The sequence below is a fragment of the Zootoca vivipara genome, chromosome 1 (assembly GCF_963506605.1).
Source record: "Zootoca vivipara chromosome 1, rZooViv1.1, whole genome shotgun sequence".
Taxonomy (NCBI): domain Eukaryota; kingdom Metazoa; phylum Chordata; class Lepidosauria; order Squamata; family Lacertidae; genus Zootoca; species Zootoca vivipara.
This window is the reverse complement of record NC_083276.1, coordinates 87,481,947-87,495,876: the sequence shown is the minus strand read 5'-3', so window position 1 is coordinate 87,495,876 and position 13,930 is coordinate 87,481,947. Positions and strand designations below refer to the sequence as shown.

Genomic DNA, 13,930 nt, shown 5'->3' with positions numbered 1-13,930 from the left:
TCTTCCGGCTCTTCCTCGACGCGCAGAGAGGGAATCGTGGCTTTCTTCTCTGCGCTCATGCAGTGAGAGGGAGGGTGGGTGGGTGGGAGGCATGGCATTCTGAGCCTCTCCCACCCAGCGCCGCAGCCTGAGGGTTTATGGCTTCACCCGTCGGGAAAAAAGAGAGCAGCAGCAGCAGCGCCCCAGCCATCGCGCCTGCTGCAACCGAGCTATGCCGAGACCCGTTGACTGCGGCGATGAGCAGCTCCAAGTGGAGGGAACCCGACGGCGACCCAGCCATTCGTCGCTGAAGCGGACCTGCCTGACGCCCCCCGCGCCGCTCCTCATCTCCTGGGCAGACGGGCCACTGGGGCGAGGAGAGAGGAGGAGAGCTCCTCCTTGCCTGGCTGCGTTCACCTTGCCAGGATAAAGGGTGGTGGGAGAAGAGGCGGCGACACATCCTACCCCACCCACCCAGTTGCAGCGGGGGAGCCCGGGGAGGCGGACCAGAGGCTCCATGGCAGTGATCCCAAGGTGGGGAGCCGGGCAGAGACAGTTTCCCACCCCTCTTGCAGGCCTCGTTGATCTCGCAGGAGCAGGTAAGCGCGAGGGTTTGATTGACCGGTCGGCCCTAAGCGACCGTGCATCCTCATCCCTTTCCACTTAAAGCGCAAGCCAGATGTCGCGCCTGCCCCCACCCTCCCAAGCACTTCGGTAAATGGGGCGACTGTGGTGCGCACTGTCACGCGAGGAGCGCCGGCTCCCTGCAGGGAATGCTTGTCGAAAGCGACCCTCAGATCTCATTCTGGTGAAATTCGTTCCTTTTCCACGATGCTCCTGGCCGATGTTCTACCGTACTGTATTTTTAGAGAGAGCTCGCTGCTGTATTCCAAAAAGGCAGAGGGATTCTTTGGGTTATGTGGGGTTGTTGGAGAAATCCCATCTGAGGGCATACCTGGGATATAGAAAGTGAGTTCTCTGAGAGTGGATTCCTCAATATATACTGGAAAGGGGCAACTAAATCATTTGTTACATTATGAAGAAGAGGACAGCGAGCCACACATACACACCCCTTGCAAGCAAGCTTGCTTGTGGCAGAATCTGGCATACACGTAGAAAGAGTTTGTGCATTTGAGTTATTATTATTATTAATGAAATCTGAGCTATGAATGCCCTCCCTCCTGCACTTGGCCTGTGAAGTTCTTTCCCAAGCCAATTGGTGTCAATTAAATGGGATTTACTTCGGTTAGATCACTTTGTAAGAGGAAATTGGCAGCAAATTATGCTGCCCTTCTGGGCTTGAAGCTTTTAACTGTGATGCGTCTGACATCTTGCCCAAATCTGTTTTTCTTCCAGCAGCTCTTCTGTAACTTGGATGATGGTTTTCAAAAGTCTGTTCCATGTGGATTTTTGTGTAGGATACTGAGTTCATTCGAGGCTGGTGCTGAGAAAACTCCAAATTCCTGGCCTTATAATGATTTAAGTGCATGACTTTTGCACCTGACATTGGTTGGTGAATCTCAGATTTCTGGTGAAAATGAAGTAGATCCCACTAGCCTGAAGTTTGTGGTTTGAAATAACCCTTTGTTCTGAAACAGTGTGTTTCTGGAAAACGCCTTTAAAAGCTATATAGAATCTGGGCAGTTGTGTTCAGTATGTTAACCGCAAGCTATTGAGAATATAGATACTGTACAGCTAATGCATTAGCTAGTGGCACTTAGGCAGATTTGATGTAGAGGTATTTTAAGTAGCCAGAGCACCACTGTAAGGAGCAACAATAATATCCTTCTCAATTACTGGATACAAACATAGAATCATAGAATTGCAGAGTCGGAAGAAGCTGACATTCACACCACTGCCCTAGGAATTCTTCTTGTTGTCAAACCATGAGCAACCTTCAGTTCCTCCACCAAGGTAGAGCGGTGGAGCAAGGCCAGTGCTGTCAACTTTCCCTTTTATGTGGGGAAATTCCCTTATTTAGTGCCCTTACTTTCATATCTGGGAGTTGACAGCTCCATAGGATTCATTATCTTCAAATCCGGGGGTTGACAGCTCAGCAAGCTGATCAGGCGCCTGGGGCAGAGCCAGCAGGATGCTCCGTGGGGCCTCCAAGGAGTCTGCCTGACTCCTCCCACCCAGCTGAAGGGGAGGTGGCGGGCAGAAGGTTTGGGCAGCGCGGAGCCTGTGCGTGCCCAAACCACCGCATCTGTCCCAGGAGAGATGCGTGGCTCAGGCGCGCTGCAGGCCCCGCGGTGAGTGCCGCCCAACATTTTGTCACCCCCCCCCAGTGGTGACACCTGGGGTGAACCGCCCCTACTGCACCCCCTTCCTCCGCCACTGCCAAGGTATGTTTTTGAGCCAGTGCTGGAAGATAAGGGAGATCTGAAAGAAGAGCCCTTGATACTTTGAGCCCAGTGCTGCTCCAGGTGTAAATCCAGAGTAGAGCAATGGACATAGGCAGTGTTCTTTTGACAAAATAACATAAAATGACGTGCCAGTACTCGTATATTGATAAAAGTGTCATGGGTGCCGGCACAAAATAGGTGCCCTGGGTAGCAAAATAAAACAAGTGCCAATACTCCATCCCAGTGAGATTTGTCACTGGAAAAGCCCTAGAAAAAAGCTTAGACTCAGTACCATATGTGTATTCTATTAAAAAAAGGTTTTGGTGTGTGTGTGTGTTTTGTCTGCATACTTATTAAGATTTAATTGATTTAAAGTTATTAGAACTCATATAATTAATTGACTAAGTCTACAGTTCTCTGCACACTTCCTTGAGAGTCAGACCCATGTAAGCATCTTGTACTGTAAGCTCCTCAGAAAGATTTCTCTGCACCTCCAATTTGTGGACTCTGCTGCGTCAGGTGTGGGTCCCCAAAGTGTGCTCTGTGAGCTCCATTTAAGTGATTTGCGGTGGCAGCCCTGAGGAGCAACGTAGCTACGTGTGTGTGAAGAAAGGTGGGTGCGCATGGGGGAAAGGGTGGGTGTACCAGGTGCTCCATCATTCTTGGAACTTGGCTGTCTGCCTAGAAGGTGGGCGAGACTGACCAGAAATGATGAGGGTGTGGAGATTCTTCCTTCCTTGGAGGAATAAAGCAAGACTGGCAAGGCACTTGAAAGGAGTAGAGCAGGCATGTCAAACCTGCGGCCCTCCAGATGTTTTGGCCTACAACTCCCATGATCCCTAGCTAGCAGGACCAGTGGTTGGGGAAGATGGGAATTGTAGTCCAAAACATCTGGAGGGCCGCAGGTTTGACATGCCTGGAGTAGAGAGTCGATACGTGGGCAGCAGCAGCAGGATGAATCCTCAAGATGATAAATCAGAGAACTTTGTTCAACACTTACAGACACATCCATAGCCTTAAAATCTCCTGCTGATTTTTAATGCTATGGAGGTTTTTGTTTACTTTATTTCTTTCAGTATTCAGAATAATACAGTATTTAGATCAGTGGTTTCAAAAAAAAATGCAGCAATTTTCAAGTGGTTGGAGGTGGAGGATAGTTTTGTAACCACTGATCTAAATGTTCCTCAGTTCTTTCTGAATACTGATAATTGCTGGCGGAGAAAGTGGTACCTCTAGTTACGGACACGATCCATTCCGGGGTGCCGTTAGCACCCCGAAATGTCCGCAACTAGAGCGGCACTTCTGCGCAAGCTTGGAGAGCAATAGAGCGCTATTGCACATGTGCGTGCAGTGGAACCGGGAAGTATACACTTCCGGGTATGCTGCGTTCGCAAGCCGAAAAGACGCAACATGAAACTAACGGAACACGAGGTATGACTGTACCTAAATTTGTGTAATGGGATGAGCCACAACCTAACTGTATAAGCCTGAACTGCAAATAAGTCTGCAACTTTATAAGTTTCTACAAATTCTGGCCTTCTTAAAAGAGAATATGAACACAACAAACTGTTATCCGTCAATGATTTATTACTTGTATTTATTTATTGCCTTTCTATACCACCTTTATCTTCTAAGGATCTCAAGGTGGTGTACATGGTTCTCCTCTCCATTTCATCTTCAGAACAACCCCGTGAGGTAGGTTAGGCTAAGAGATGGTGACTGGCCCAAGGTCACCCAGTGAGCTTCATTGCTGAGGGGAGATTCGAACCCTGCTCTCCCAGGTCCTAGTCCAACACTCTAAGCATTACACCACACTGGCATATATTCTTCTTGATTTATATTCCTCTTGATTTCGCCCAGCAACAGACAATTTGTAACTCAACGCAACTCTCGAGTGGTGTTTCAGCTTCACAACAACCCTCTGAGGTAGATGAGACTTTAAGACACAGTGATTTGGCCCAGCTCAAGTTCTGACTCTTAAGAAACTGGCTCTATTATTTGGAAGTTGAGAGTTAGCACTCATCTCGAGTCCTTTGCCTGGATTTAGCCAACACCTTCCTGTGGTGATCCATAAATTGGTCCACAACACAGTTTTGAGTCGTCCTCAAGACCTTCCTTGGCATTTGAGCCATTATTGGTAGCCTGCTAGTCTTGGGGAGATATAAATATGATGAGACTAATATTACTGGGATACAATTTCACCATTATATTATGCTGGTGTGGAAAGAATTACACTGGCAAGCAATTAGCCACTAGACCAGGCATCCCCAAACTTCGGCCCTCCAGATGTTTTGGACTACAATTCCCATCCCCCCTGACCATTGGTCCTCTTAGCTAGGGATCATGGGAGTTGTAGGCCAAAACATCTGGAGGGCCGCAACTTGGGGATGCCTGCACAAGACTAAGATGAAGGTGCTGGTACTTGTGTGGAAAGCCCTAATCTGCTTGAGACCAGGATACCTAAATACTGTATATTCACTGCACTCAGTAAGAGTACCCTGAAGATACTGACTTATCAGGGACGTCCATTCCACACAAATTGAGCTTTAATGTGATGGCTCCTACCCTACTACTCTCTCCCAGGACAACTTTTTTTTCAGAGCCTGATAAAGAGCTCTTTCAACAAGCTTTCAAGATTTTTATCTCAGTTGGTACATGTATTGGATTTGAAAATGTGTTTATGAATATGCGATAGTATCTGCTTTCTTGGAGGTTTTTAAGTAGAGATTGGATGGCCCTCTGCCATGGATGCTTTAGCTGAGATTCCTGCATTGCAGGGGGTTGGACTAGATGACCATTGGGATCCCTCCCAACTGTGCGATTCGGTGATTTATGCATGCAATATGTGTTTTTATTGTCTTGTGAAATTGTTTTGTGATGCTTCATGAGAAGAAATTCATAAATGAAAATTAATAATAATTATAATGCCTCTTTGGGCAGTGTATCTATTTCTGAGGACATTTCCCCAGTTGCTGAACCTTAATTGGTGGTAAATTGAGATCTTGGTTTAAGTCATGATCATTCATCTGCAGAATAACTTAATTGCTACTTTCTAAATGAAAAGTGCCCTAATGATATTATGGGCAGCAACAGCGTATCCACTGTAACGTGTTCACTGTGTTTGTTCAAACATGATCATAATTTGTCTTTCTTGTAAATAGGAAATGCTAATAAGCTTCTGCCCTGACAGCCTAAGAACATTGCAATACTGTATAGCCTTCGGTGTTGACTAAAGCTATCCACATCTCCCTTTACTTTGTACAACAGAAAGCCCTGTTAACAAATGGCAAAAACTTCAAAAAGCTCTACAGCTTCATTAGGAATCTCTGAAGGCACAGCAGCAAAATTATGCACAATAACAGTTGATTTTCACTACCTCTAATGGTTTTCTGTGTTTTCCCAGCAAACACCCTCTAGGCCAGGGGTGCCCAAACTTTTTTCAAAGAGGGCCAGATTTGATGAAGTGAACATGTATGAGAGCCGACTGAAGTTTTTTAGGAGCTTTTTTTAGGATTGATGTTTACCCCAAAATTGTTGAGCTTTTTTTGGGAATGAAGTTGTTGACTTGCGGGCCCGATTAAATGGACTTTGGACATGCCTGCTCTAGACTTTTAGTAACAAGTCAGCTACTCCCTGCTAACCAAGTGCTGGCTCTGCAGTCTTTATCAATATTATCAATATTCTCATTCTTCTTTCCTTCCCATTTGTTGCTGTGCTTTAATTCTCATTCATTTGTATGACACCGATTCATATCTTCATAAAGGGGTGCATATAAAATAAACAGGAATGTTTCGGAATTTCTCCTAAGAGTTAAGATGCTGCTTCCACATTGATGCAGGGATTGGGAATCTGTGGTACCCCAGAACTTCAGCTCCCATCAGCTGCATCCATTTGAGATAGTGGGAGTTATAAACCATCAACATCTGCATGACCACAGCCTCCTCACTCCTCTTTTAATAAATGGATTGGATTTATATGTACAGTACACTGTTTGTTACTTCCCTTTTCTCTCTCATTTTTAGGGTTAGGCATGGAATGTGTTCGTTCTGTGCCGTGAAATGGTTGCTGCTGTTGGGTGGAACACCGACTCCAACATATCAGTGTTGACAGCTCATAAGTACCAAAGAAGCTGATTTCTTTGGTTTCCCTCGCCAAGATGCCCAGCGAGAGCCTCCAAAGTAGCAGTGGGGTGGCGGAGGAGCCTGCCTTAAGGGAGGGTAAGGGTGGGGCACAGAGTCCTCACTGCAACTCCTTGCGCAGGGCTGTAGCTACTGCAGTGACCTTCGATGGAGAAGCCACCACCGAGAGACGGAAGAAGAGGAAGAAGGAGTCCCGCCCAGAATCGATCATCGTCTACCGATCGGGGAACGAGAGCAAGGTGGATGAAGAACAGGTGGATGAGGATGGGGGCGAGAGAAGCTCAGAGGAAGGTTCCAAGTTCTTGGGACACTCTACCGATGGTAAATTCCCGGGAGCAAGTGGTCTGTGATTCATCAGGCACGCTTTGCTGCCTTATCAGAGTGTGAGGAAAGGCGCTTCTGTGGCTTCGTTCACAATGGGAAGTGTTACATGCAGTTTGTGCCTTCGACCCATTAGCTGCTGTGTTTTAGTGGGTGATCAGCTACCCTTTTAATAGCTTGCAGAGGGTAGTCAAAGTCCAAACACAGCTATATCTTGCAGGCGGTTCTTTATTCAATAACAAGGTCTTTATTCAATAACATGATCCCTGTCCATTCATACTGAAGCATATGATGCAGGTGGCCAACCTTGAGAGCAGTTGGTCATGTGGCGGGCAGAGCTCTGACAATGCATAGTCGCTACCTCTGGACTTGCCTTGTTAATCTCGAAAATCCTAGGTGTGCAAGCCTTCACTTTATATTGCTGGGTTTTCATCTTGAAGTTATAAGTGGGTGATGTTAACTGTTGAGCTGAACACATTCAATCCAAGGTCATTACTGTATATTCCTGCGTATAAAGACTACTTTTTAACCCAGGAAAATCTTCTCAAAAGTCGGGGGTCGTCTTATACGCCGGGTCGTATTTCTTATACGGCGAGCATACTGTATTCCAAACTCTATATTTTAACTGGAAAAGTTGGGGGTCGTCTTATACGCCCAGTCGTCTTATACGCCGGAATATACAGGTTAATTTCAAAGACCCCCAACCTCACCCTCCTGTGTTTGTCCCAGTGTATGGTATCCTCAGATAAGCAGGTTTCCACTCACAGGTCTGTTGAGCTTTCAGGGTTCCTGGAGCAATTAAAACAAAGTCTCAAAAAGAAATAGAATCTTGGCTTTCAAGCATATTCAAAATAGCCATTGATCTTTTTAAAAATAAATAAATTATTTATTACATTTCTTTCTTACCTTTCCTCCAAGGAGCTCCTCCCTTCCCTTTTTAATCCTCATAACATCCCTGTGGGGTAGGCTGAAAGACAGTGACTGCCCAGTGAGCTTCATGGCTGCATGAGGCTTTGAACCCCGGTCTCCCTGCTTTTAGCCCAACATTCTCAACTGCTACACTTCCTCTACAGTCTAGTCCCAGCTTTTCAAGCTGTCCATTAACTCTGCTTCCCATCTTTTTAAGCAGATACATCCACACCATTCTCACCACCATAGATTCTGTCCCTGGTCTTTGTCTTCAGCCATATAGGTGAAATAACCAAACAATCATTATCCCACACATTCACTAAACTTTCTTGCCCTAATACTGTAGAAGGAATTATCAAATGATGAGTAATTTCTTGGCCTTTGGTGTCTCCAACATTTGTGCAATAAATCCAGAGGTTTTTCCTGCTTTTGGTGTCTGGAAAAACGTAATTCTTAGTTGTGACAATGTAGAGATGTATCATTATGTGATGAGAAATATGGGGAAAATAAAACCAGGAAGTTTTCAGCCTGATCATATGTAGAGTTACATGCACCTAAACCCCTTGTTCTTGACACATTCAGTGTCACATTATTGTGGGTGGGTGTGATTTATTAATTACTTTTGGATTAACATTCAGCCTTATGCACACTAGCATGGGAGATAATCCTATTGAACATAGGGGGCCTTACCTGTGAGTAAATATCATATATTTAAATTCATGGCTGTGTGCTTTTGAACTACATATTCTTCATCAGGTATAAACATTCAGAGAACAAATACAAAATAAGCATAAAAGAGCAGATAGCTGGAGCATAGTATGTTAATTGGATTGCAAATAACTAAATTAGCAAAGTGACTGAGAATTCACAGACCTCCCTGGAGCAAAATGACTCAGAATTTACAGTCCCACCCCCCGAGGACTGTTTATAAACCTTAAATGTCTTCCATTAGTAATCTTTTTTTCTAAACTAAAAATAAATAAATTCAAACACTGGTTCTCCTCATAGAGGAGCCCCAACTCTTATCAGTTGCTTTGATGATAAACAAACAAACAAATAATTTTTTATTTATACCCCGCCCTTCCCGATTTGAAAACCGGGCTCAGGGCGGCTAACAACAAATATAAACATTGATTAAAAGTGACTTTTAAAACAGCTTAAAAACAGCTTAAAATACAACATAAATGTAGCATCCATGTCAATAAAATTCAAAAAATTTAGGGTCATTTTTTTTGGGGGAAATCCAGTTTAGCAAACATCAAATGATTGCCAAGTGATGGTGCTTTTCTGTACCGTTACCTATATCTTTACCATTAACAGAAGTCCTCTGTGATATTAGGGGACCAGACTAGTATTAAGTATTCCATATACTGTATATAGTGCGGGAATGGGGAAGCTGTGGTTCTTCTGTTGTTGTTGTTGGACTACAACTCTGTTCGTCCCAGACAATTTCCCATACTGGCTGGGGCTGATGGGAGTTGTAGTCCAACAATATCTAGAGGATCACAGGTTCCTCATCCCTGATGTAGGACATAGTGCAGGCATGTCAAACCTGCGGCCCTCCAGATGTTTTGGACTACAATTCCCATCTTCCCCAACCACTGGTCCTGCTAGCTAGGGATCATGGTAGTTGTAATCCAAAACATCTGGAGGGCCGCAGGTTTGACATGCCTGACATAGTGCTACTTCATGTTTTAAATCCCTTTCCTAATAATTCTGCCATTTTCACTGCCACTGCATACTGAGTTGACAGTTTTCAGCAAACTGCTCACAACAATGCTAATGCTAATCCTAATGCTAATCCTAATTTTCTGGGTAGACATAAACAGTTTTAAAACTTTATTTTATTGGTCTCTGTTTGCATAACCTTTTAAAAATCTTGTTTTCTTGCCCATTCACATGGTTTTGAGAGATCAACTTGGACCTTTTCCCCATTTGCTTTAAATTTCATCATTCTGAATATGTTGGTGTCATTCACAAACTTGGTTCTCCCCTCACACCTGATAATTTATAAATGCTAAATTGTACTGCTTCCCCACTGTCTACATCCCTCCATTATGAAAACTGTTATTTTATTCTTACTTCAGCTTTCTGATCTTTAACCAGCATGTTTTTTCCATCTGCTATTTCACCAGCATGTGAGCATATGGTAACCACAAGAAACCTTGCTGTGTCATCGAAATTTAACAAAACCATGGTTAATCTCTACTATGGTTTGTTGAAACAAGCCAACTTAAAATCATAATTTAAGAAGCTGGGCTATTTCAAGAAACCATAGTTGAGTGAGCCACAGCTTAGTATTAGGATGTTGTTGTTGTTTAGTTGTTTAGTCGTGTCTGACTCTTCGTGACCCCATGGACCATAGCACGCCAGACACTCCTGTCTTGCACTGCCTCCCGCAGTTTGGTCAAACTCATGTTCGTAGCTTCGAGAACACTGTCCAACCATCTCGTCCTCTGTCGTCCCCTTCTCCTAGTGCCCTCAATCTTTCCCAACATCAGGGTCTTTTCCAGGGAGTCTTCTCTTCTCATGAGGTGGCTAAAGTATTGGAGCCTCAGCTTCACAATCTGTCCTTCCAGTGAGCACACCTGGTTTTCCCAGGTCAGTTAGGAATTCTGCACAGGCACATAGGAAGCTGCCTTATATGGAGTTGGACCATTGGTCCATATCTAACTAAGTATTGTATACATTGCCTAGCAGAGGCTCTCCAGAGTTTCAGTCAGGTGGTCTCTCCCAGACCTACCTGAAGATCCTGGGGATTGATCCCGGGGCCTTCTACCTGCTAGGCAGGTGTTCCTATCACTGAGCTGTTGTCTTATTTCATTGTTTATCCCATCCTTCCTGAGAAGCTGAAGGCAGCTTTTTATACTGTGTCACTATTTGGTGCAGAGAAAGAATTGGTTAGCAATTTGTCAGCTGCCCCTGCATTGTTGTATTTTGCCTTAAGGCATGCTATATGGTTCAGTTGCTTGAAACGTGTTGTTGAGAGAGCTCCTGAAATGAGCATCTTGCCAAATAAGTGTGAAATAGCTGGAGCAAATTACCTAGTTTTCTCCTGTGCCGAGACAGGATCCCTTGAACCCGCACAACCCTAAATGATTAACCTATGTACCGTTTATATGCTGTGTGCAGAGCTAACAAAGCTGCATCTTTTAGGGTTGTGTTTGTCAAGTCAGAAGCTTTGGTAAAACCAAACCAAAACGCCTCAGACAATTTTTATCCTTTGCAGTTTTCCAAAATACTCTTACAGCACTGCAGAAAATGCCATTAAGTTCTGCTTTAGTATTTTGTCTGGAACTGATTTAGATTCTCTTTATTCCTAGGTTCTTGGGCCATGCCATTGGATAGCAGATACGTTACATTAACTGGCACCATCACGAGAGGAAAGAAGAAAGGCCAGATGGTGGACATTCATGTTACACTCACTGACAAGGAGATGCAGGAACTGGCCAGGTCGAAAGAGCCTCCCCAAACAGACATCCCTGAAGGGAAAAAAGCTTGTGAGGTTGGGCTTTCTAAAGGCCCTCACGTCCTTCTCTGGAGCCTCACCTGTCTCCCCGTCATCTTCATCATGTCCTTTGTGGTGTCCTTTTACTATGGCACCATTGCTTGGTACAATGTATTCCTGGTCTACAACGAAGAGAGGACCTTCTTGCACAAGATCACCTTCTGCCCTTTCCTAATTATCTTCTACCCCATCATCATCATGGTGGTGTCCTCCTCTTTGGGCCTCTACACAGCAGTGACACAGATCTCGTGGGCCTTTGGGGATTGGTGGCATGCCGTGAGGGATATGGAGAAAGGATTCTGTGGCTGGCTGTGTAGCAAGATGGGCCTGGAAGACTGTTCCCCGTACAGCATTGTTGAGCTACTAGATTCTGACAATGTCTCCGGGAGTTTGTCAGCCAAAGGCTCAGCCCAAGGTGAAGAGATTTCAGCTGTCTGAGCCTTTGCTTTAAGTGTCTCTAACTTTTCATGTTCCCTTGCATTGCAAATGTATTTCATGAGGGATGCACGTACAGTCGAGTCTTAGGAAATAAAGCCAATTCAGACATTTGGGGTGGGGCATGAGGAGAAAAAGGGGGCAGTCCTTCCTAGATGGTACCACTTCAAAACCAAGGGGTGAATGCAAGTTTTAATACATTCCCCACCCTGCCCCCATCAAAATTTATCTTCTTGTGAAAAGCTAAAGTGATCAAGGAAAGTTCCAGCCTAGTTGTGTTTTTTATTTCCTATTATGCCTGACCTAAGGGACGCAGGTGGCGCTGTGGGTTAAACTACAGAGCCTAGGGCTTGCCAATCAGAAGGTCGGTGGTTCGAATCCCTGTGGTGGGGTGAGCTTCCATTGCTCGGTCCCAGCTCCTGCCAACCTAGCAGTTCAAAAGCACCTCAAAGTGCAAGTAGATAAATAGGTACTGCTACAGCGGGAAGGTAAACGGTGTTTCCGTGTGCTGCTCTGGTTCACCAGAAGCAGCTTTGTCATGCTGGCCACATGACCTGGAAGCTGTACGCCGGCTCCCTCGACCAATAATGCGAGATGAGCGCCGCAACCCCAGAGTCGGTCACGACTGGACCTAATGGTCAGGGGTCCCTTTACCTTTACCTCTGCCTGACCTACCCAGTCCCAGTTTATACCATTTCAGGCTACAGATGAAGGGTCGCGTGTTTGAGTAAATTAAATGTCTTCCCGTACATTCAAAAGCAGCACATAATTGAGAAGAGTAATCTGAAGCCATCTCTTCTGACATGTCTCTCCTGTGCGTGTGTAGGAATTTGATTTTTGTGAGATAACATCCAACCCTCACTCCCTATCCACTACCTGATATGGTTCAGCCCAGGTACAGTTTTGCCACTCAAGTCTACTGATTGTATACACTGGCATTTACATTCTCAAGCGAATATGAAGCGCCAATGTTCTGGGTGAAGAATCTCCCATTCTTTATAAGATGACCATTCATGACTGGCTAATAATACTGCTGATCTGATCAGTGCTCTTTGTTGGGTTTTATTAAAGCACACCGTTTAGTGACAAAAAGTCTGTGGTTTGGCAGGGGGTGTGGCTTGGTTGGGAGGGGTGGGGAAATAATAAAATTTGCCCCCAAACATTTTTATTTTGCAAACTGGATCTTTGAGTGTGAACACGCAGGTGCAATCTTCCACTTGATGCCTGCCTTCCTTGTGTTGAAAAGCAGGAGGTGCTATGGGCAATGACTGCAATCTGAAATGCACAGAGCATGCTGCATTAAGACAGGGCCCAGGCACAACTACCCATAGCCTGTGATGCTGTCTTAAAAACTAGAGTCCCAAGAACGGTCTCCATGGAAAGAAGTGAGGAACCTGAACCCTCCAAATCCCATCAGTCCCTCCCTTATTTTACCCGATCCCCAAAGAGTTTTTCAGTGGTCTGTATTTCCCCCCTATTTAGTCACCACAAATTTTAAATCTATGTAATGTTTGTTAAAAGGTGTTAAATCTAGTGTCTAGTTTAGCCAAGCTGAATTAGAAGTTTTCCTTAATATAATATAATATATATAATATAGTGGGGTGAGGGTGGGGAATCTGTACAAAAAAAGATGCACATGTAAATCAAGTTATGTTTGTGTAAGTAATTAGCACAAGCCTTATTGATTGCACAGATTATATAACGAGGGAGAGGGAATTGATATCATAAATGTTACAATAGAGTGCTCTCCTTCTAACTGTTTGTATAGGGCAAATACTGTGGTATTTGGGGCTGGTAATTACACAGCACCTACATAAATGTTCTGTTTTCTACTATGCATAATTGGGCTTCCTTGCTCCTTAGTCTACTGCAGTTTCCCCCAACTCAGGTGCCACCCAGATGTTGTTGGATTCTTCCCTTTCATCAGCCGCAGCCGATATGGTTGCTGGAGTCCGGAACATTTGGAGACCACCAGGTTGGGGAGGCCTGATCTGTTGACCCTTGTGGGATAAGCAAGGTTGAGCCCAAGTGCTGGTGCTATTTGTAGTTGCCTTTGGTACGCCTTTCTGAGCTGTAGATTCTTCTCTTATCACAAGCTTTAGCCGCCTAATGCTGCAAAGTGTCTGTAAAGCTTACTAACTTTATTAAAAGCCATGCTGTAGTTGAAAAGCACAATGTTATTTCCTTCCTCCACTCACAATGTATGCGGATTGTGTGCCATTGGGTGTGCTCAGATATAACACTATTTGAGGAGTGGTGCCTTTTGGAAAGTATGTTTGTCACATTCTGTTCAA

The 13,930-nt window shown here is 44.7% G+C and overlaps 1 protein-coding gene across 1 annotated transcript; it reads left to right on the top strand.

Moving 5' to 3' along the window:
• The first annotated feature begins 118 nt into the window (after nt 1-118).
• On the top strand, nt 119-13,930 carry TMEM169 (transmembrane protein 169). Its single transcript, XM_035129356.2, has 3 exons — nt 119-578; nt 6,347-6,784; nt 11,017-13,930. The coding sequence occupies exons 2-3, from the start codon at nt 6,481-6,483 to the stop codon at nt 11,637-11,639; spliced, it is 927 nt and encodes a 308-aa protein (XP_034985247.1). The 5' UTR covers nt 119-578; nt 6,347-6,480; the 3' UTR covers nt 11,640-13,930.

Bases quoted from the DNA above. Each gene is read 5' to 3' on its own strand.
- TMEM169 (XM_035129356.2), top strand. From the start codon at position 6,481: ATGCCCAGCGAGAGCCTCCAAAGTAGCAGTGGGGTGGCGGAGGAGCCT. The intron at 6,785-11,016 runs GTAAATTCCCGG...CTTTATTCCTAG, and splicing joins CTTGGGACACTCTACCGATG to GTTCTTGGGCCATGCCATTG.